At 43.9% G+C, this 24,350-nt stretch overlaps 1 protein-coding gene across 1 annotated transcript in view; it reads left to right on the forward strand.

Moving 5' to 3' along the window:
* The window catches only part of LOC106573085 (contactin-1a), a 129,929-nt gene that overhangs the window by 98,067 nt on the left and 7,512 nt on the right, over positions 1 to 24,350 (forward strand). Inside the window, exons 17-24 of the mRNA XM_014147770.3 lie at positions 10,363 to 10,524; positions 14,251 to 14,400; positions 16,762 to 16,832; positions 17,714 to 17,948; positions 18,892 to 18,995; positions 19,247 to 19,436; positions 19,704 to 19,816; positions 23,910 to 24,066. Coding sequence (XP_014003245.2) covers positions 10,363 to 10,524; positions 14,251 to 14,400; positions 16,762 to 16,832; positions 17,714 to 17,948; positions 18,892 to 18,995; positions 19,247 to 19,436; positions 19,704 to 19,816; positions 23,910 to 24,066 — 1,182 coding nt within the window. The remainder of the gene's footprint in view (positions 1 to 10,362; positions 10,525 to 14,250; positions 14,401 to 16,761; positions 16,833 to 17,713; positions 17,949 to 18,891; positions 18,996 to 19,246; positions 19,437 to 19,703; positions 19,817 to 23,909; positions 24,067 to 24,350) is intronic.

Here is a 24,350-nt window from a genome sequence, read left to right on the forward strand (position 1 = left end):
ATTCTCATCGTGCTCTGGTGGTGATGCTATAGAGCAGGCGCTGACAGATGGGAAGGTGATGTTTCCAGAATGCAGTGAAATAAAAACAAGGCAGAGACCCTGGCCTGCAGGCATGACCAACGGAGTGCCAAGAGGAAGGAGATGAAAGATGACCATGTATCAATTCTGACAATGAGGAAGTTGATCTATTGAAGGATTTTACCAGGGAAATATCCCACAGCAGCTGTATCTTATTATTACCATTTTATTATTATAGCTCTATGTGTCATGTGCAGCATCTGGATACATCTACATATCACAACAATGTATAATTGTTGTCGTTCAATGGGGGATTCAAAAACATGAGCTGGCGCACACCAAGAAAAAATGGTTTGTGTGGAGGTGCTGACTAACGGCGAATAAACAATAAACTATCAAAATAAAGAAAGTTCAATGGGGGAAAAACATTTAAAAAAGCAGCACCTTTGAATTTTCGAATAGACTTTCCCCCATATGACATTCATTAAAAAAAATGTCCTAGCTGTCACGCCCTGACCTGAGAGAGCCTTTTTATGTCTCTATTTAGGTTTGGTCAGGGTGTGATTTGGGTTGGCATTCTATGTCCCTTTTTCTATGTGTTTGCATTTCTTTGTTTTGGCCGGGTGTGGTTCTCAATCAGGGACAGCTGTCTATCATTGTCTCTGATTGGGAGCCATACTTAGGCAGCCTGTTTTTCCGTTGGGGTTTGTGGGTAGTTATTTTCCTGTTTAGTTCTTGATAACCTGACAGAACTGTTGCTAGTCGTTTTTGTTTATTTTGTAAAGTGTTCATTCTTTCTATTAAAAGTCAAGATGAATACATTTTCCGCTATATCTTGGTCCCATCCTTTCAACGGCTGTTACACTAGCTCTGAAGCTTATCATCCTGCACAGACCCTGGCCTACATTGGGACATGGATTCAGAGCTTGCTCTATTCACCAGTCCGCTTCCACACAACAATACAACAAGCCTGAAAATTGACTTATTTGTTTAAAAGATGTTACTTATACCTTCCTGTGAAACAACTCAGGGCTACTTCAGAGTGGAGACAGAAGCTTAGCACACACACACACAAACACACACACACACACACACACACACACACACACATACATGCACACACACTTGTACAATCCCCTCTATGAATTAACATCCTATATGGTTTGCTCAAAATGTGTTTTGAGTACAGTATACTGCCATCCACTTGGTATAAGTCTATAGTGAATCCCATTCCCAAATCTTCAATAAATGACCTGAGAATGCCACTGAACTATAGAGACATAAGTTTATTAAGTACGGTTTATAAATCAACAATAGACTAATTACATTTTTGGAGGACCAAAACATTCTGGTGGAAGAACAAAATGGTTTTCGTAAATCCAGAGCCTGTATAGATCATATCTTCTCGGTCTGTAAAATAATTAGAAATAGATTACATGAAGAGAAGCCTACTTTTGCATGTTTCATTGATTTCCAGAAAGCTTTTGATTTTGTAAATAGGGATCTTTATCCTATAGTTTGTTAAAGACTGGGGTGGATGGGACATTTTATCAAGCAATCCAGTCTCTTTACAAGGTACCAATTGCTTGTGAGCATGTTAATGAATATCATACAGATTGGTTTCCCACACCCTCGGGTAGTAGTTGAAAAACTAGTTTTAATGACTCCAACCTAAGTGTATGTAAACTTCCGACTTCAACTGTATGTGTATATATGCAGTGTGTACAGTTGAAGTCGGAAGTTTACATACACTTTGGTTGTAATCATTAAAACCTGTTTTTCAACCACTCCACAAATTTCTTGTTATCAAACTATAGTTTTGGCAAGTCGGTTAGGACATCTACTTTGTGCATGACACAAGTAATTTTTCCAACAATTGTTTACAGACTGATTATTTCACTTGTAATTCACTGTATCACAATTCCAGTGGGTCAGAAGTTTACATACACTAAGTTGACTGTGCCTTTAAACAGCTTGGAAAATTTCAGAAAATGATCATGGCTTTAGAAGCTTCTGATAGGCTAATTGACATAATTTGAGTCAATTGGAGGTGTACATGTGGATGTATTTCAAGGCCTACCTTCACACTCAGTGTCTCTTTGCTTGACATCATGGGAAAATCAAAAGAAATCAGCCAAAACCTCAGAAATAAAAAAGTCTGGTTCATCCTTGGGTGCAATTTCCAAATGCCTAAAGGTACCACGTTCATCTGTACAAACAATAGTACGCAAGTATAAACACCATGGGACCACGCAGCCGTCATACCGCTCAGGAAGGAGGCGTGTTCTGTCTCCTTGAGATTAATGTACTTTGGTGCGAATAGTGCAAATCAATCCCAGAACAACAGCAAAGGACCTTGTGAAGATGCTGGAGGAAACAGGTAAAAAAGTATCAATATCCACAGTAAAACGAGACCTATATCGACAACCTGAAGAGCCGCTCAGCAAGGAAGAAGCCACTGCTCCAAAACCGCCATAAAAAAGCCAGACTACGGTTTGCACATGGGGACAAAGATCGTACTTTTTGGAGAAATGTCCTCTGGTCTGATGAAACAAAAAGTGAACTGTTTGGCCATAATGACCATCGTCATGTTTGGAGGAAAAAGGGAGAGCCTTGCAAGCCGAGAACACCATCCCAACCATGAAGCACGGGGGTGGCAGGATCATGTTGTGGGGGTGCTTTGCACCAGGCAAGTCAGTTAAGAACAAATTCTTATTTTCAATGACAGCCAAGGAACAGTGGGTTAACTGCCTTGATCAGGGGCAGAACAACAGATTTTTACCTTGCCAGCTCAGGGATTCAATCTGGCAACCTTTCAGTTACTAGTCCAGTGCTCTAACCACTAGGCTGCCTGGCAACCCCAGGTGTTCTTCCAAAGTTGTGGCAAAATGGCTTAAGGACAACAAAGTCAAGGTATTGGAGTGGCCATCACAAAGCCCTGACCTTAATCCTATAGAAAATTTGTGGGTCTGAACTAAAAAAGTGTGTGCGAGCAAGGAGGCCTACAAACCTGACTCAGTTACACCAGCTCTGTCAGGAGGAATGGTCCAAAATTCACCCAACTTATTGTGGGAAGCTTGTGGAAGGCTACCCGAAACGTTTTACCCATGTTAAACAATTTAAAGGCAATGCTACCAAATACTAATTGAGTGTATGTAAACTTCTGACCCACTGGGAATGTGATGAAAGAAAAATATGCTGAAATAAATCATTCTCTCTACTATTATTCTGACATTTCACATTCTTAAAATATTGTGGTGAGGTGTATGTATACTTCCGACTTCAACTATATGTATGTATATATGTATGTACTTTATTTTACTGCTCTAGGGATGTAATTATTGTTTGGATAACTTATTTACTATTATGTATTGATATATATATATATATATATATAAAATATATTAAAAAAACACAAAAAAATTCACTCTTTATGTGATGCACAATGCAGAGAATGCCAGAAGAAGAATTATAATATTAATTACCTTACTGAATTATTGTAATGTTTGTTTATGTGTCAATTAATCCCATAAGGGATGGGTTGCCAAATGGCGATTTGACACGAAAATAAAATTTTTCATTAATTAATTCATTGATTCATTCTACACACACACACATCTCTCCCTCTCTGTAACGGTCGTCGTATGGAGAAGAGCGAGGCGCAGCGGGTTGAGTGCTCATTTTAACGTTTATTAGAACACTGAAAAAACAAAACAAGAAAATGAACGAACGAATAGTAATGCAGGCTACACACAGCTATGCAAAAACAACTTCCCACAAAACCCATTACAAAAAACACCCCTCTATATAGGACCTTCAATCAGAGGCAACGAAGAACAGCTGCCTCCAATTGAAGGTCAAACCAATAACCCTAAACATAGAACTAGAAAGACTAGACCAGAACATAGAAATATACTAACAAACACCCCTCTACATAAACACATAGCCCAACAAACCCCGAAATATTTTTAAATGTAAGGTTGTCTAACTTTACAAATATTTTTTGAGATCAACTGACACTAACCAAAGAGTTTATCAAATTGAACAACTCCTGTTTAAACAAATACCCCCTGCCACGTCCTGACCAAACTATAATAACCCCTTTACTGGTCAGGATGTGACACTCTCGCTGTCACTCTATAGTCTAATCGCCTTAGTTCTCTGGGTGGATTCTGTGACAGACACGAAGGTCCTGCTTGATTTTTGTGGCTGTCTGAGGCTGAGGCTGTGGGTGTGTGAGAGACAGAGAGACTCACCCCAACAGTCTAGGTTTTCTATTAGAGTCTTCTTCTCTCTCTCCTCCAGGAAGACAGAACTAGAAAAACAGTGGATTAAAAAACTCTAGGCTCTCGGTCCATAGGCTCAGTTAATGAATGTCAATGGCCCTAAGCAAGGTATTAATCCTCAAGGCTAAAACTGATGTCAGTGGAATCACCTGTTTTGATGTTAATTCAGAATAGGCGTTGCAGTATAAGTACAACGTAGACTTAACAGGCAAAGAATCTTGCCAAGTCTGTACACCCATGAACAGGAGGGGAAAAGCAAAAGTTTATTTTGTTTTACATTATACCTTACTATTCAGTATGGGCATGCACATTTGCAGTACAGTGAGGGAAAAAAGTATTTGATCCCCTGCTGACTTTGTCCGTTTGCCCACTGACAAAGAAATGATCAGTCTATAATTTTAATGGTAGGTTTATTTGAACAGTGAGAGACAGAATGACAACAAAAAATCCAGAAAAACGCATATAAAAAATGTTATAAAATGATTTGCATTTTAATGAGGAAAATAAGTATTTGACCGCTCTGCAAAACATGACTTAGTACTTGGTGGCAAAACCCTTGTTGGCAATCACAGAGGTCAGACATTTCTTGTAGTTGGCCACCTTGTTTGCACACATCTCAGGAGGGATTTTGTCCCACTCCTCTTTGCAGTCATTAAGGTTTCGAGGCTGATGTTTGGCAACTCGAACCTTCAGCTCCCTCCACAGATTTTCTATGGGATTAAGGTCTGGAGACTGGCAAGGCCACTCCAGGACCTTAATGTGCTTCTTCTTGAGCCACTCCTTTGTTGCCTTGGCCGTGTGTTTTGGGTCATTGTCATGCTGGAATACCCATCCACGACCCATTTTCAATGCCCTGACTGAGGGAAGGAGGTTCTCACAGAAAATTTGACGGTACATGGCCCCGTTCATCATCCCTTTGATGCGGTGAAGTTGTCCTGTCCCCTTAGCAGAAAAACACCCCCAAAGCATAATTTTTCACCTCCATGTTTGACAGTGGGGATGGTGTTCTTGGGGTCATAGGCAGCATTCCTCCTCCTCCAAACACGTTGAATTGATGCCAAAGAGCTCCATTTTGGTCTCATCTGACCACAACACTTTCACCCAGTTGTCCTCTGAATCATTCAGATGTTCATTGGCAAACTTCAGACGGGAATGTATATATGCTTGCTTGAGCAGGGGGACCTTGCGGGCGCTGCAGGATTTCAGTCCTTCACGGCGTAGTGTGTTACCAATTGTTTTCTTGGTGACTATGGTCCCAGCAGCCTTGAGATCATTGACAAGATCCTCCCGTGTAGTTCTGGGCTGATTCCTCACCATTCTCATGATCATTGCAACTCCACGAGGTGAGATCTTGCATGGAGCCCCAGGCCGAGGGAGATTGACAGTTCTTTTGTGTTTCTTCCATTTGCGAATAATCGCACCAACTGTTGTCACCTTCTCACTAAGCTGCTTGGCGATGGTCTTGTAGCACATTCCAGCCTTGTATAGGTCTAAAATCTTGTCCCTGACATCCTTGGAGAGCTCTTTGGTCTTGGCCATGGTGGAGAGTTTGGAATCTGATTGATTGATTGCTTCTGTGGACAGGTGTCTTTTATACAGGTAACAAACTGAGATTAGGAGCACTCCCTTTAAGCGTGTGCTCCTAATCTCAGCTCGTTACCTGTATAAAAGACACCTGGGAGCCAGAAATCTTTCTGATTGAGAGGGGGTGAAATACTTATTTCCCTCATTAAAATGCAAATCAATTTATAACATTTTTGACATGCGTTTTTCTGGATTTTTTTGTTGTTATTCTGTCTCTCACTGTTCAAATAAACCTACCATTAAAATGATAGACTGATCATTTCTTTGTCAGTGGGTGTCACGTCCTGACCAGCAGATGGAGCTATTGTATTAGTTTTGGGGTCAGGACGTGGCAGTTTTTGTTTATGTGAATGATTGTGTTGTTGATTGGGACTTCCAATTGAAGGCAGGTGTGTTGAGTTGCCTTTGATTGGAAGTCCTATATAGGTGTGTGTGTTTTTCTTTGGGGTTGTGGGTGGTTGTTTTTGCACTGCGTTTAATAGCCTGCAGAACTGTTGCTGTTGTCACCTTTATTGTTTTGTTAACCTCTCTAGGCTAGGCGGGACGAATTCGTCCCACCTACGTAACAGCCACTGCCAGCCTGTGGCGCGATTTTCAAAACCTTAAAAATCCTATTACTTCAATTTCTCAAACATATGACTATTTTACAGCCATTTAAAGATAAGACTCTCGTTAATCTAACCACACTGTCCGATTTCAAAAAGGCTTTACAACGAAAGCAAAACATTAGATTATGTCAGCAGAGTACCAAGCCAGAAATAATCAGACACCCATTTTTCAAGCCAGCATATAATGTCACCAAAACCCAGAAGACAGCTAAATGCAGCACTCACCTTTGATGATCTTCATCAGATGACAACCCTAGGACATTATGTTATACAATACATGCATGTTTTGTTCAATCAAGTTCATATTTATATCAAAAACCAGCTTTTTACATTAGCATGTGACGTTCAGAACTAGCATACCCCCCGCAAACTTCCGGGGAATTCGCTAACATTTTACTAAATTACTCACGATAAACGTTCACAAAAAGCATAACAATTATTTTAAGAATTATAGATACAGACCTCCTCTATGCACTCGATATGTCCGATTTTAAAATAGCTTTTTGGTGAAAGCACATTTTGCAATATTCTAAGTACATAGCCCAGGCATCACGGGCTCGCTATTTAGACACCCGGCAAGTTTAGCACTCACCATAATCATATTTACTATTATAAAAATGTCATTACCTTTTGTTGTCTTCGTCAGAATGCACACCCAGGACAGCTACTTCAATAACAAATGTTGGTTTGGTCCAAAATAATCCATCGTTATATCCGAATAGCGGCGTTTTGTTCGTGCGTTCCAGACACTATCCGAAATAGTAAAGAAGTGTCACGCGCTTGGCGCAATTCCTGACAATAAAATTCAAAGTATTCCATTACCGTACGTCGAAGCATGTCAACCGCTGTTTAAAATCAATTTTTACGTCATTTTTCTCGTAGAAAAGCGATAATATTCCGACAGGGAATCTCCTTTTCGGCAAACAGAGGAAAAAATCCCAAAGGCGGGGGCGGTCGGGGTCACGCGCATAAGCTAGTGTCTCTTGATGGGCCACTTGAGAAAGGCGATAATGTGTTTCAGCCTGGGGCTGGAATGACGACATTCTGTTTTTTCCCGGGCTCTGAGAGCCTATGGACGACGTGGGAAGTGTCACGTTAGAGCAGAGATCCTTAGTAAATGATAGAGATGGAAAACAAGTTCAACAAATGGTCAGACAGGCCACTTCCTGTAAAGGAATCTCTCAGGTTTTGACCTGCCATTTGAGTTCTGTTATACTCACAGACACCATTCAAACAGTTTTAGAAAATTTAGGGTGTTTTCTATCCATATGTAATAAGTATATGCATATTCTAGTTACTGAGTAGGAGTGGTAACCAGATTAAATCGGGTATGTTTTTTATCCAGCCGTGTCAATGCTGCCCCCTAGCCCTAACAGGTTAAGTGGATGCTTTACTCCTTTTTTGGAAATTAAATATGAGTATTCACATACCTGCTGCGCTTTGGTCCACTTCTTCTCTCCATGACAACTTTTGTTACAGAACCACCCACCACCAAACCAGGACCAAGCAGCGGAAGAGGAAGGAGCAGCGCCAGGAGGAACGTAAGGAACGGACCTGGCAGGACGAAAGACAATTCTGGGAGGACAAGTTAAGGGAGCTTAGGAAACCCGAGAGGCAGCCCCAAGATTTTTTTGGGGGGGGGCACACAGGTAGTTTGGCCAGGCCAGGGAAGAGCCGTAAGCCAGCTACCCGTGACTACAGGGAGGTGCGTATGAGGTGGAGGGCGCCATGTTACGCTGAGGTACGCACCATCTCGCCTATACGGACGCACAGCCCAGTCCGTCCAGTACCAGCCCCACGCATCAGGAGTCTAGTGCGTCAGCCCAGCCTCGCCAGTCAAGAGTCACCAGAGCTGCCCGCCAGTCGTAAGTCACCAGAGCTGCCCGCCAGTCGTAAGTCACCAGAGCTGCCCGCCAGTCGTAAGTCACCAGAGCTGCCCGCCAGTCGTAAGTCACCAGAGCTGCCCGCCAGTCGTAAGTCACCAGAGCTGCCCGCCAGTCGTAAGTCACCAGAGCTGCCCGCCAGTCGTAAGTCACCTGAGCTGCCCGCCAGTCAACAGTCACCAGAGCTGCCTGCCAGTCAACAGTCACCAGAGCCGCCCGCCAGTCGTAAGTCGCCAGAGCCGCCCGCCAGTCAGGAGTCACCAGAGCCGCCCGCTAGTCAGGAGCCGCCAGAGCTGCCCGCTAGTCAGGAGCCGCCAGAGGGGCCCGGCTGCCCGGAGCTGCCAGAGTGGCCAGACTGCCCGGAACTGCCAGAGTGGCAAGACTGCCCGGAACTGCCAGAGTGGCCAGACTGCCCGGAACTGCCAGAGTGGCCAGACTGCCCGGAACTGCCAGAGTGGCCAGACTGCCCGGAGCTGCCAGAGTGGCCAGACTGCCCGGAGCTGCCAGAGTGGCCAGACTGCCGGGAGCTGCCAGAGTGGCCAGACTGCCCGGAGCTGCCAGAGTGGCCAGACTGCCCGGAGCTGCCAGAGTGGCCAGACTGCCGGGAGCTGCCAGAGTGGCCAGACTGCCCGGAGCTGCCAGAGTGGCCAGACTGCCCGGAGCTGCCAGAGTAGCCAGACTGCCCGGAGCTGCCAGAGTGGCCAGACTGCCCGGAGCTGCCAGAGTGGCCAGACTGCCCGGATCTGCCAGAGGTGCCCGCCTGCCCGGATCTGCCAGGGTGCCCTGCCTGTCCTCCGGCCCAGCCCGAGTGGCCCTCCTGCCCAGCCCGAGTGGCCCTCCTGCCCTCCGGCCCAGCCCGAGTGGCCCTCCTGCCCTCCGGCCCAGCCCGAGTGGCCCGCCTGCCCTCCGGCCCAGCCCGAGTGGCCCTCCTGCCCTCCGGCCCAGCCCGAGTGGCCCTCCGGTCCTCCGGCCCAGCCCGAGTGGCCCTCCTGCCCTCCTGCCCAGCCCGAGTGGCCCTCCTGCCCTCCGGCCCAGCCCGAGTGGCCCTCCTGCCCTCCGGCCCAGTCCGAGTGGTCCTCCGGCCCAGCCCGAGGGGCCCTCCTGCCCAGCCCGAAAGGACCTCCTGCCCTCCGGCCCAGCCCGAGTGGCCCTCCTGCCCAGCCCGAGTGGCCCTCCTGTCCTCCAGCCCAGCCCGAGTGGCCCTCCGGTCCTCCGTCTGCCAGGGTCAGCCCGAGTGGCCCGTCTGCCCGGTGCAGCTATCGGCACCACCAAAGTGGGCGACGCCGAAGGTGGAGCGAGGTCCACGTCCTGCACCTGAGCCACCTCCTCCCTTATTGTTTAGGGATTATTGTTTATGGGTTTTTTGTTGGTGTTTCTGTTGGTAGGTGCATTCCGGGGTCTGCACCTTGAGGGGGGGGGGGGGGGGGTACTGTCACGTCCTGACCAGCAGATGGAGCTATTGTATTAGTTTTGGGGTCAGGACGTGGCAGTTTTTGTGTATGTGAATGATTGTGTTGTTGATTGGGACTTCCAATTGAAGGCAGGTGTGTTGAGTTGCCTTTGATTGGAAGTCCTATATAGGTGTGTGTGTTTTTCTTTGGGGTTGTGGGTGGTTGTTTTTGCACTGCGTTTAATAGCCTGCAGAACTGTTGCTGTTGTCACCTTTATTGTTTTGTTAAGTGGATGCTTTACTCCTTTTTTGGAAATTAAATATGAGTATTCACATACCTGCTGTGCTTTGGTCCACTTCTTCTCTCCATGACAACTTTTGTTACAGTGGGAAAACATACAAAATCAGCAGGGGATCAAATACTTTTTTCCCTCTCTGTATGTGTGCATGATACTATGACATTCTTTGTTCTGACCTAGTATTTTCTGTAATAATAACCAATGATTATCTTATTTCTCCACCCAACTGCATGCTCCACCCCCTTCCCCCACTCCCCCTCCCTCTCCCCCCTCTCTTCCTCTCCTTCTCTCCAGGTCCACCTGGGTCTCCAGGTGGGGTGCGTGTGGAGGAGATCAGGGATAAGAGTGTGCATCTGATCTGGAGCCGAGGTACAGACAATCACAGCCCCATCTCTAAATACACTATCCAGTACCGGGACTCGTTCTCCCAGGAGGACTGGAGAGACGCCACCACATGTAAGTTAAATAAATAAAGGACATACAGTACCAGTCAAAAGTTTGGACCTACTCATTCCAGGGATTATCTTTATTTTTATTATTTTCTACATTGTAGAATAATATTGAAGACATCAAAACTATGAAATAACAGATATGTAATCATGTAGTAACCAAAAAAGTGTTAAACAAATCCAAATATATATTTTTGATTCTTCAAAGTAGCCACATTTTACCTTGATGACAGCGCTGCATACTCTTGGCATTCTCTCAACCAGCTTCATGAGGTAGTCACCTGGAATGCATTTTAATTGTTAAAAGTTAATTTGTGGAATTTCTTTCCTTCTTAATGCGTTTGAGCCAATCAGTTGTGCTGTGACAAGGTAGGGGTGGTATACAGAAGATAGCCCTATTTGGTAAAAGGCAAGTCCATATTATGGCAAGAACAGCTCAAATAAGCAAAGAGAAATGACAATCAATCATTACTTCAAGACATGAAGGTCAGTCAATCTGGAAAATGTCAAGAACTTTGAAAGTTTCTTCAAGTGCAGTGACAAAAACCATCAAGCGCTATGATGAAACTGGCTCTCATGAGGACCGATACAGGAAAGGAAGACCCAGAATTACCTCTGCTGTGGAGGATAAGTTCATTAGAGTTAACTACACCTCAGATTGCAGCCCAAATATATGCTTTACAGAGTTCAAGTAACAGACACATCTCAACATCAACTGTTTAGAGACTGCGTGAATCAGGCCTTCATGGTCGAATTGCTGCAAAGAAACCACTACTAAAGGACACAATAATAAGAAGAGACTTGCTTGGGCCAAGAAACACGAGCAATGGACAATATACCGGTGGAAATCTGTCCTTTGGTCTGATAGGTTCAAATGTGAGATTTCTGGTTCCAACTGCCATGTCTTTGTGAGATGCAGAGTAGGCGAACAGATGATCTCCGCTTGTGTGGTTCCCACCGTGAAGCATGGAGGAGGGGGTGTGATGGTGTGGGGGTGCTTTGCTGGTGACGGTGTCTGTGATTTATTTAGAATTCAAGGCACACTTAACCAGCATGGCTACCACAACATTCTGCAACGATCGGCCATCCCATCTGGTTTGTGCTTAGTGGGACTATCATTTGTCTTTCAACAGGACAATAACCAATAACAATGGCCTCCACAATCAACCGACCTCAACCCAATTGAGAGTTTGGGATGAGTTGGACTGCAGAGTGAAGGAAAAACAGCCAACAAGTGTTCAATGTATGTGGGAACTCCTTCCAGACTGTAGGGGAAAGCATTCCAGGTGAAGCTGGTTGAGAGAATGCCAGGAGTTTGCAAAGCTGTCATCAAGGCAAAGGGTGGCTACTTTGAAGAATCTCAAATATAAAATATATTTTGATTTGTTTAACCTGTCTGGGCCAGTGGGACGCTTGCGTCCCACCCTAATCAACAGCCAATGGAATCGCGTCGCGCTAAATGCAAAACCTCATAAATGCTATAACTTCAATTTCTCAAACATATGACTATTTTACACCGTTTTATAGATACACCTCTCCTGAATCGAACCACGTTGTCCGATTTCAAAAAGGCTTTACAGCAAAAGCAAAACATTAGATTATGTCAGCAGAGTACCCAGCCAGAAATAATCACACAGCCATTTTCAAAGCAACTAGCATGCATCACAAATACCCAAAACACAGCTAAATGCAGCACTAACCTTTGACAACCTTCATCAGATGACACTCCTAGGACATCATGTTACACAACACATGCATTTTGTGTTCGATAAAGTTCATATTTATATATAAAAACAGCATTTTACATCGGCGCATGACGTTCAGAAAATCTTTTCCCTCAAATGCTTCCGGTGAATTAGCGCTACAATTTACAAAATTACTATTCGAAAACATTGTTAAAATGTAATATTGTCATTCAAAGACTTATAGATTAACATGTCTTGAATGCCATCGCTTTGCCAGATTTAAAAATAACTTTACTGGGAAATCACACTTTGCAATAAACGACGTGGTATGCCCAGAAAAAAAGTATATTGTAAATAATCCCTTACCTTTGATTATCTTTATCAGAAGGCACTTCTAGGAATCCCAGGTCCATAACAAATGTATTTTTGTTCAAAAAAGTGAATAATTTATGTCCCAATAGTGTTAGCGCGCTCCGAAGGCTAGTGAAAATGTACCGTGTGTGTCTGACTTGTCGTCAGGAATGAGCAAAAAATATATATTTAAGTTCGTTCAAACATGTCAAACGTTGTATAACATAAATCTTTAGGGGCTTTTTCAACCAGGGCTTCAATAATATTCCATTGGGACGGTTGCATTGTTTTTCAAAACGTTTCGAAAAGGGAGAGTAGCCATGGGCGCCGACGTCACAATGGTAATTGCCCATCCCCTGTGACCAATATCAACAGCCTCTCTTTGGGTCAGTTACTACCATAGAAGACTCAAACCACTTTGTAAAGACAGGGGACATCTAGTGGAAGCCATAGGAAGTGCTAAATGATTCACAAGCCCCTGTGTGTTTCAATGGCAAATGTTTGAAGTGATATCCACACATCAGATTTCAGTTTCCTGTCAGGATTTGTCTCAGGGTTTTGACTGCCATATGAGTTCTGTTATACTCACAGACACCATTCAAACAGTTTTAGAAACTTTAGGGTGTTTTCTATCCAAATCAAACAATGATATGCATATTCTAGTTACTGGGCAGGAGTAGTAACCAGATTAAATCGGGTACGTTTTTTATCCGGCCGTGCAAATACTGCCCCCTATTCATAGTTTTGATGTCTTAACTATTATTCTACAAAGTAGAACATAGCAAAAATAAAGAAAAACCCTTTTGACTGGTACTGTACATCAAACTGTAGACTGGTCAAATAAGTACCCTAAATGTGTAGGTCTGGTCTTGCAGTTTGTGCTGCCGCTTTCAGAACCCATACTAATGTCTCCTCCCCAACCTTTTCTGTCTCTCTCCTACTGTCTATCGGTCCAATAAAATACTTTTTTTTTTTTTTTGCTCCATGAACACCAAAATCTGGTCAAATAAACTAACACTGAAGCATAGACTGCTGTGGTGCCACTCTGACTGGCTAAGGGCCAGATATATACAGTGCTTTCGGGAAAGTATTCAGACCCCTTCACTTTTTCCACATTTTGTTACATTACAGCCTTCTAACTTGGATTAAATAAATAAAAAATCAATCTACACCCAATACCCCATAATGACATAGCAAAAACAGTTTTTTAGAAGCGCCAGATACATCGCTATACATGGTGGAGCTCTTAAAGAAGCAAAACCTGCAGAGACCGAAACCACAAATGTTCTGAATGTATGGAATGTGTCCTCACAGGCACCATTTCATAAGTCCTAGGTCAGCATTTATATAAAATGCAAAATAAGATGAGCTAAACTCTTACAATGTTCTGTAAATGAGTACTTTGGTCAGTAGCACCGAAGTACTACAACTTCCAAGTCCAAGTGCTGGCAGCATTTATACACACTATGTTATGATTGTTTATCTGATACTTCTCTGAGGTGAAACTATGTGTTTCTATGTATCTCTGTCTTAGGATGCTTTTCAGTCATTCAGTTTTTATTGTTATTCTTTAGTTTTTTCTCCTCTTATGTTTGTTGTTTAGTAAATATTTAAGTTTTTCTTTGTTTTTTTTCTGCAATGTGAACATTTCCATGTCTGAAATTTCCTGTGTAAATAAAGCTTGCTTTGATTTGTAGCCCCTCCGGATGTGGAAGGAAATGCAGAGACAGCCACGGTGGTGGACTTGTTTCCCTGGACAGAGTATGAGTTCAGGGTGATAGCCACCAACACCCTGGGGACAGGAGACCCCAGCAGCCCCTCTCCCAAAGTCACCACGCTGGAGGCAGGTAAGTAGAACGGAGCTGGTATGGAACCGCCATCGCATCATGAGTAACCTTGCCTTAGATATGAAAACTTGTCTTGGCTACCAGAGCTAACGTCTAGGCCAGTAGTCACCAACCTTTCCTGAGCCAAGATCACTTTCTGAGTCCAAAAGCAAGCCAAGATCTACCATTCCGATTTTTTTTTTAACATGACAACAACAAAAAAGTAAGCCTATGCAACATTAACCTATTAAAAACAGTTATGTTTGTGCAGTAGGCTATAGGCCCAATACATTATGACTACATGTTGGCTATGCTTGAATTGCCCTGCCAGTGTTGTTCTTCTCAGACCATTTAGAAATTATATTTAAAAATGTTGGGTATATGATCACACTGGTAATTGTATTACTTGTGAGGCACAGCTCAGTGAGCATAATGATTTTCTAGAATTGATTTTACTGGACTGATGGCCTGCATCTGATGGTCACTTTAGGCCGGTAGCCCTTTCCTGCAGTCAAATGACCGAGTGGCCTCATGGGCGGAATGTTATTCATATTTTTCATAATTTCATAATCAATAAACATGATTATTTTTTAAATGCTGAAAATCCAGGGGTTCTATGTCAAAAATCCTTGTTATATTTCAGTTTTCTGTGATGTATATAAAGTGTAATACTGAATACATTTCAACTCTATATCTGACATGGTAAGTCCATAACCTTGTGTGTCAGGTGAATACTTTTGTTTCAAAGTAGATTTAAGACTACCAAGAAACACTCTGTGACCCTGATTTAGCCCACTGCAGTAAAAGGTTAAAAGTGTTGGGCCAGTAACGAAAGGTTGCTTGTTTAAATCCCAGAGCTGGCAAAGTGGAAAAATCGTTCGTTCTGCCCTTGAGCAAGGCAGTTAACCCCCAACAACAACTGAACTGGACGCTGATGACATCGATTAAGGCAGCTCTTAGGCAGCTCTTAAATGCGGAAGACACATTACATTTGAATGCATTCATTTGTGCAACTGACTAGGTATCCACTTTCCCCAGTCTGAGGAGAGCGAGGTAGAGAGAGGGCAGCGGTGAAGCTGCCTCTCACCCGACTCACCATCCCTCTGCTCGCTCTCTGCTGAGAAAAGGGGACACAGTCTTCAAGCTGATGGCGAAACTCAAGTCGCACTGCATTATTTCTGCCTCATGCACCAGTTCATGTTGTTACTCCTATGACCAGAAAAAGTTAAATATTCCTTGATATTAAAGAAGACACAAACCGCTAATAATACAGTAGCAACGCAAGCTTATTGAAACACATTGCTATACTCATTCATTACTGCTGCAGTGCTGGTTGTAGCGTGTGTGAAAGTAGGGAGAGCACGCAGTTTATGGCTTATAAAAGTGTTGAGCAAAGTGTTGACAGTGCTGAATAACAACTTAAACATGAGCTTACTTATAAAAACAGCAGCTCTTTGCTGTATTCATTGAGTCTCTCCCTAGTCATGGTTTTAAAAGTTTTGAAATCTCACAGTATCAACTTTGCTATGCACGCAAGGCTTCTTTTTACAGCCCATGGTTCGAGGAAACTGTGCAGACACGGTGGTCTGAGCTATCTGATTGGCCAGCGGTAGACCAATAGGTTCACTTGATTTGCTCTCTAGAACTGCCGGGTCGGGTATGCAGAGTTCTACCTTCAGACACATGAAATGGTTCAAAATCTGAACTCTTTGCCTTCCTGGCTCTAGAGCTTCTGAATCAAATGTACCTACGGCCAACTGTGATAAATAAATCAAATATATAGTTTTTAACATAAATGTTTGGTGATCGACTACGAATGGCTTGGAGATCGACCAGTCGATCGCTATCAACCGGTTGGTGACCACTGGCCTAGGCTTTAGCTCAGCAGGAGATCTGGAGATCTGGTTTTGAACTGGAGATCTGGTTTTGAACCCCAGTCGGCCATATAAGCTAATTTAAGTTCAACATTGGAAAAAGTAGGCCTAGTGGAACCTTTCTACACACATGAGATAAGACTGAGCTTTAAGCAGAGCAGGGAAGAGCCGTAGCCTTTCTACCCCCACAGTGTGGCATCGGTCCCATATGAACATTAAAGTGTTGCACTTGGCAGCATTAGTGACAGTGATATGGTATTTGCAAAGCCAATGCTGCGTCAGTACTGGTGCCAATGGAAGGGTACAGTATGTGTTGTTTGGCATTGTACTGTGTGGACAATGGCCCATATTCACAAAGTGTCTCAGAGTAGCAGTGCTGATCTAGGATCTAGTTTGACCTTTTAGATCATAATGAATATGATTAAATGGACAGGCTGGATCCTACTGTGATGTGCTTTGTGAATACTGGCCTGTGAATGTGAACTCAGATCTTGGCGTTTGCTTTTAGTTCCTGTGGTGGCTCCCTCAGACATCGGCGGCGGTGGCGGAACCAGCAGGGAGCTGACCATAACTTGGACGGTAGGTCTAGCCAATACTTTTTTCGGTCTCTGCCAGGGTGAACTATGACCACAAACTCAACTTCCCTCTTAAATCTGATCTGACAGCAGCCAGGAGCAAGCCAATGGAGTCAAGCATTAGCAGAAGTTTTGCACATGCAAAATACATTTCGTTTTTGCCTTTTTTCCCTCCTCTTTGCAAGGCAGTGCAACACAGCTATGAAAGTACGGTGGCTATATTCATGGAGGAAGAGGAAAGAAAACACATCACACCACAGCACATTCATAACAGTACGGTTTGACGGATAAAGACTGGTATCCAGAAGTGCTTTTGTATCGGTCTCTCACTTGTTTACACTCACAACACGATCGCCAGCAAATCTATCAGTGATAGATATCAAGCATTAGCTAGCCTCCGTTTCTCTGCTGCCCCCTTTGACAAATTCCTATTGCCCTCCTGGGCAAATTGCCTTTTCTTGCTAGAAGCCTGGCAGCATCAATCCTACAGCAGTTGGTCGATGCGATGAGGCTTGTGTTTTAAAGGTTAACTGTGTGTGTTTAGAGGTTAGCGGTGTCTGATGCATGTACGTCACGCAGCACATATGGTCTGATGGTGCCTGAGCCAAGCTAGGAGATGAGGCATGGGGAGAGGGTGTTGGTCTAATAATAAGACTGTCATAACTTTGGAATAAACACTCTGTCAGAAACACAGTGGTCATGTTAACTATAATAGTATTATATATTATATAAACATGCTTTAGAGTGATGATAACCCCTTATTTTGGGTCTGGCCATTGCCTTGTCACTCAGCCTAACTCTGTCAACAAGGATGTCTTTCTTGCTGTGGATATTTCTGTTATTCTTAGTCTTTCAACTCTTATTTCCTATTCCGTCTACCTCCAGCCAGTGCAGCCACAGTACTACTATGGACGTAACTTTGGCTACATCGTCGCCTTTAAGCCCCAGGATGGCTACGAGTGGAGGAAGGTGACTGTGGCAGACCCCGAGGCTAAACACTACGTCCACAAAGACTCATCCATCCCCGCCTCCACAGAGTTTGAGGTCAAAGTCAAGGCCTTCAACAGCAAAGGGGAAGGACCCTATAGTCTCATGGCTGTCATCTACTCTGCACAGGACGGTAAGCACAGATCTAGGATCATCTTACGCCTAAGCCCAACCGCAAGCATAGGTGGGAAAACAGAAAAACTGACCCCGGATTATTGTACTCTGTCAGCAGCATAGAGAGAGCGGGGCTCTTCAGAACGCCACGCCTTCGTATCAACGGTTTCAATCTGTCAGTGTCAATTATTTATCAGCACGGTGACTTTTTAATGGAGTGGGATATACTTAATAACTAATCCCAAAGATGAATGTGAAGAATGGTACCCTTAGAATGTGAACCCTCCCTACCCTCCATCTCTCCATACCTCTCTCCCTCCCTCCTTTCCCCGCCCTCATCAGAGTAGGATTACCGTGATCTTTGTGGCATGAACCAGAAAGCTGATTATTCGCCCCAAGGATGCCAAGCATTTAGCCCACTTATTAACTTCAGCTGACAGACAATCAAGATAGCCACTACGGAGAGATGCTCAGTTGCCGTGGTAACGCTGGTTGGGAGTGTAAAAGAGGGGAGAAGCGTTCAGTTAAGCCTGATGACGTGTAACGCTGAAGGTTTCTTGGTGCGGCGCCCTGCGTGAGATTTAAACACCAAAAGAAGGACAGCCCTCTGTCTTGGAGCGAATATTCTGAGAGTGTGCCATGGGTAGTAACTCAGAGGGAAGTGTTTGTTGGAGAGCAGAAAGAATGTGATGAGAGAGAGAGAGATTTCTGTCACTGAGCTTGTCCTAGGTAATGATTAATGCCTGTTAACAGATGCCTCCTTACCAAGACTGAGGGAGGTCTGCATGAACAGGTCAGACTTGGTGCCAACATGAAGTTGTAAAGTGAAAGAAAAACTATATTCATAGAAAATTGATAGTTACTGTAGGTGGGTATATGGAGGAAATACTTTTACAGGGCCCCTCTCTCTCTCTCTCTCTGTCTTATAGTGTCTTAAATGATATATCTGTGTGTGCCACCAGTGCCATCTAAAGCCCCTACTAGTGTGGGGGCCAGGGCGCTGTCCGCCACTGAGGCCATCGTGTGGTGGCTTCCTGTCACCCAGCACACTGTAGAAGGCTACCAGGTCAGTACTATGTGTCTGTGTCTATGAGGAGTAACATGACTGTTTATCAGATAGAAGTAGAAGCGACTTGTCTGCACCAACCCAGAGTCCTCCAAACAATGGACTAACCTTGAGTACCTTATTGTATTTGATCCAGTACAATCAACTAATAGTCATTACCATATTATTTTTTACCAGGAAGTATTTAGGCCCTAGAATATTATATTCAGTATATTGAGTCTCTGTGACCGTCTCCTTCTTCTCCTGTCCAGGTGCGGTACTGGAGGAAGGCGGAGGACAGTGAGACGTCCAGTCAGAGGGTAGTGGTGTCCAGCAGAGAGAACCAGACCAGGCTGGATAATATGAGGCCAGACTCCCACTACCTCATAGAGGTCAGGGCCTACAATGCAGCTGGATACGGACCCCCCAGCCAACACTTACAGATCTACACCAAGAAAGCCCGTGCGTATTTTTATCTCAGGGCTGGTTTCCTGGAAATAAAGGAAGACTACACTTACACTAAAACATTTTTCAATGGAGTTTCTCTATTGAAAGTGTGTTAGTGGTGAACTAGGCTTAATCTGTGTCTGGGAGAATGGTCCTCAGCTAAATAATGGTCAGCATATTCTGAGTTATGTACCGGGGTGCAAAAGTGTGATCTCACTGATTCTGTTTGATTGTCACATGATCCTTACACTGTAGAACAATTTTTCTTCTGTTTTTCGCCAGCCCCAAGCCGGCCTCCTAAAATAATCAGTAAAAAGCTGAAAGGCACATCAGTGAATATCGCCTGGGAACATGTTGAACCCTTGGCCAACGAGTCAACAATAGATGGCTACAAGGTGGGTACAGTTTTACAAATGCATGGAAGCTTGTATTGTAGTAAAAAAAAAAAGAAAAAGGCCTGTACTTCAGATCAACACATGAGCAATAGTCTCTATCCAGCATGTCACATACGCACATGAGACGTAACAGATTTCTTAAAGCTACAGCTTTCAAAACTCAACCAAGCTAGAAGGTCCACATTACTCGACACAACATATAGTTTACTCAAGTGCCTTTCTCATACACTGCAAAAAGTGAAATCTAAGCAAGCCTAAATATCTTATATTGACTGATAATTCACTTTTTACCAAGCTAAATTATCTAACATCATTGGCAGATAATTTTGCTTATTTTAACCTAAAAACAGGCTTATTACAAGAAAGGGAACCTAAGCCTCCCACCCAGAAGATCTTAACACATACTATGCTCGCTTCGAAGCAAACAATACTGAGCCATCCAGGAAGACTCTCGCTGCTCCGGACGACCAGGTGCTTTCGCTCTCCGAGGCTGACTTAAGGAAAACTCAAAAGAGTGAATACTCACAAAGCTGCCAGCCCAGATGGCATCCCTGGCCGCATCCTCAGAGTGTGTTCTGACCAGCTGGCAGGCGTCTTCTCGGACATATTCAACCTGTCCCAGGCTGTAGTGCCCACCTGCTTCAAGGACACCACCATCATCCCAGTGCCCAAGAAAAACAAGGTGTCATGCCCAAATCCACGGTAGATGCCAATTCCATCACTATTCACATGGCCGTAACACATCTAGGCAAGAGGAACACCTATGTGAGCATACTGAACATTGACTACAGTTTAGCATTCAACAATATTGTTCCCTCCAAGCTTGACCCTCTGCAACATCAAGTTTGCTGACGAAACCACGGTGGTAGGCCTCATAGCCAACCATGAAGAGTCGGCCTATAGAGAGGAGGTAAGTGGAATTGTGGTGCCAGGCCCACAACCTCTCCCTCAATGTCAGCAAAACAAAGGAGTTAATTGTTGACTTCAGGAAGCAGAGGAGGGAACATTCCCCGATCCACATCAACAGGACTGGAGTAGAGAGAGGGAGACGTTTTAAGTTCCTTGGTGTCCACATCACAGAGGACTTGACATGGACCAACAACACCACCACTCTTGTCAAGAGGGCGCAACAGTGTCTCTACTTCCTAAGGCTGTCAAATTAAGGCTGAAATTTGGCATGCCACCCCAGGTCCTCTCCTAATACTACCCGCTGCACCATTGAGAGCGTCCTGACCAGTTGCATCACGACCTGGTACGGGGAATTGCTCCATCCACGACCGAAAGGCCCTCCAACGGCTGAAGACGGTCCAGTACAACACCGGGACCGTGTTCCCACCCATCCAGGACATCTAGTCGAAACAGTGTGGAAGGCCGGCAGCATCCTTACTGTCGAGTGGACGGTATTGGAGTATGAGGTCTGATGCCAACAGGCTCAGAGACCAACAGGCTCTATCTACAAGCGAGAGAGCTGGCAGAGAGCTGGCCCCTCTAGACTAGCCACCTGCACTGACCTGCACTGACTCTCTGTACCTTAGCACACATGCACTCATTCATTCATACACTCACATAGATATACAGTGGCAAGAAAAAGTATGTGAATCCTTGGTAATTACCTGGATTTCTTCATACAGTTGTCATCAAATTGGATCTGATCTTGATCCAAGTCACAACAATGGACAAACACAGTGTGCTTAAACTAATAACACACAAATTATTGTATTTTTCTTGTCTATATTGAATACATAATTTAACCATTCACAGTGTAGGTTGGAACAAGTATGTGAACCCCTAGGCTAATGACTTCTCCAAAAGCTAATTGGAGTCAGGAGTCAGCTAACCTGGAGTCCAATCAATGAGACGAGATTGGAGATGTTGGTTAGAGATGCCCTGCCCTATAAAAAACGATCACAAAATTTGAGTTTGCTATTCACAAGAAGCATTACATTTTTTTACATTTGAGTGATTTAACAGACGCTCTTATCCAGAGCGACTTACAGTAGTAAGTGGATACATTCCATTTCATACATGTTTTTTTTTTTTTTTTCTGTGCTGGCCCCCCGTGGGAATCGAACCCACAACCCTGGTGTTGCAAACACCATGCTCTACCAACTGAGCTACAGGGAAGGCATTGCCTGATGTGGCATTGCCTGATGTGGCATTGCCTGATGTGAACCATGCCTCGAACAAAAGAGATCTCAGAAAACCTAAGATTAAGAATTGTTGACTTGCATAAAGTTGGAAAGGGTTACAAATGTATCTCTAAAAGCCTTGATATTCATCAGTCCACGGTAAGACAAATTGTCTAAAAATTGAGAAAGTTCAGCACTGTTGCTACTCTCCCTTGGAGTGGCCGTCCTGCAAAGATGACTGCAAGAGCACAGCACAGAATGCTCAATGAGGTTAAGAAGGCTTCCCTGTGGCTCAGTTGGTAGAGCATGGTGTTTGCAACGCCAGCATGGTGTTTGCAACGCCAGGGTTGTGGGTTTGATTCCCACAACCCTGGCGTATGAAAATAAAGAAGAAATGTATGCATTCACTACTGTAAGTCGCTTTGGATAAGAGCGTCTGCTAAATGACTAAAATGTAAAATGTAAGAATCCTGGAGTATCAGGTAAAGACTTATGGAAATCTCTGGAACATGCTAACATCTCTTCTGACAAATCTACAATACGTAAAACACTAAAGAAGAATGGTGTTCATGGGAGGACACCACGGAAGAAGCCACTGCTGTCCAAAAAAAACATTGCTGCACGTGTGAAGTTCGCAAAAGAGCACCTGGATGTTCCACAGCGCTACTGGCAAAATATTCTGTGGACAGATGAAACTAAAGTTGAGTTGTTTGGAAGGAACACACAGCACTATGTGTGGAGAAAAAAGGCACAGCACACAAACATCAAAACCTCATCCCAACTGTAAAGTATGGTGGAGGGAGCGTCATGGTTTGGGACTGCTCTGCTGCCTCAGGGCCTGGACAGCTTGCTATCATCGACAGACAAATGAATTCCCAAGTTCATCAAGACATTTTGCAGGAGAATGTAAGGCTATCTGTCCTCCAATTGAAGCTCAACAGAAGTTGGGTGATGCAACAGGACAACGACCCAAAACACAGAAGTAAATCAACAACAGAATGGCTTCAACAGAAGAAAATGTGCCTTCTGGAGTGGCCCAGTCAGAGTTCTGACCTCAAGCCGATTGAGATGCTGTGGCATGACCTCAAGAGAACGGTTCACACCAGACATCCCAAGAATATTGCTGAACTGAAACAGTTTTGTAAAGAGGAATGGTCCAAAATTCCTCATGACCGTTGTGCAGGTCTGATCCGCAACTACAGAAAACGTTTGGTTGAGGTTATTGCTGCCAAAGGAGGGTCAACCAGTTATTAAATCCAAGGGTTCACATACTTTTTCCACCCTGCACTGTGAATGTTTACACGGTGTGTTCAATAAAGACATGAAAAAGTATAATTGTTCGTGTGTTATTAGTTTAAGCAGACTGTGTTTGTCTATTGTTGTGACTTAGATGGAACATCAGATCAAATTTTATGACCAATTTATGCAGAAATCCAGGTAAATCAAAGGGTTCACATACTTTTTCTTGCCACTGTACACTCATAAACACACGCACACACGCACACACACACACACATACACACGCACACACACACTGATGCTACACACATCACAACTACTGCTACAAGATTGCTAAATACTTCACAATTTAAAACACTTGCCCACCAATCCCCCTTCCCCAAAACACATTTAAATATTGGGCTATAAATTGTGCCTTCCTGTATTAGACTATAATGGTTATTCTATTCTACTGAGCCATTTAATTTATGTTCATATTCTTATCTTTTATTATTTATTATTGTTGTTGCATTGTCGAGAAGGAACCTGCAAGTAAGCATTTTGTTGGACAGTGTATACCATGTGTATTCCATACATAAAAGGCAATTAATGGAATTATCAGTCAATATAAGATATTTAGGCTAGCTTATATTTCACTTTTTGCGGTGTAGTCACAGCTCCTTAGTATGAGCATATATGAACTGATCTGATATTCTCCCTGTGTCTGTGTGTTGGTCTCCATACAGGTCCTGTACAGGCAGGCCAGCAAATCCACTGGGATGCTGTTTACCACTGGGAAGTGGTATATAGACCTGCCCATGCACAAGGATGGGGACTACATAGTGGAGGTCAGGGCTTACAGCGAGGGAGGGGATGGGGCTGTGGCCCAAGTACGCATCTCAGGTAAAACATCAATCAAATATCAACATAATACATTTACAAAAATGTATGAAGACCCTTTTAGAGGCAGAAATTAAGATGACACAAAATGGAGGCTGATTGTGAGGAGGTGCTATAGATTAAGTAACAAACCGCCAACATAATAACACTTGAGTGAAGCACTGTAATCCATCTGAAGTTGAATCCCATATTTGGTGCGGTGGGGAGATATCACCATCTTATCCAAGGCAGCTGGCCCTCCATTTGTCAAACCCCCTACATTATAATCCCCCCGGAGCTCTGATTCC

Source organism: Salmo salar, chromosome 16 (genome assembly GCF_965601325.2).
Source record: "Salmo salar chromosome 16, fSalSal1, whole genome shotgun sequence".
Taxonomy (NCBI): domain Eukaryota; kingdom Metazoa; phylum Chordata; class Actinopteri; order Salmoniformes; family Salmonidae; genus Salmo; species Salmo salar.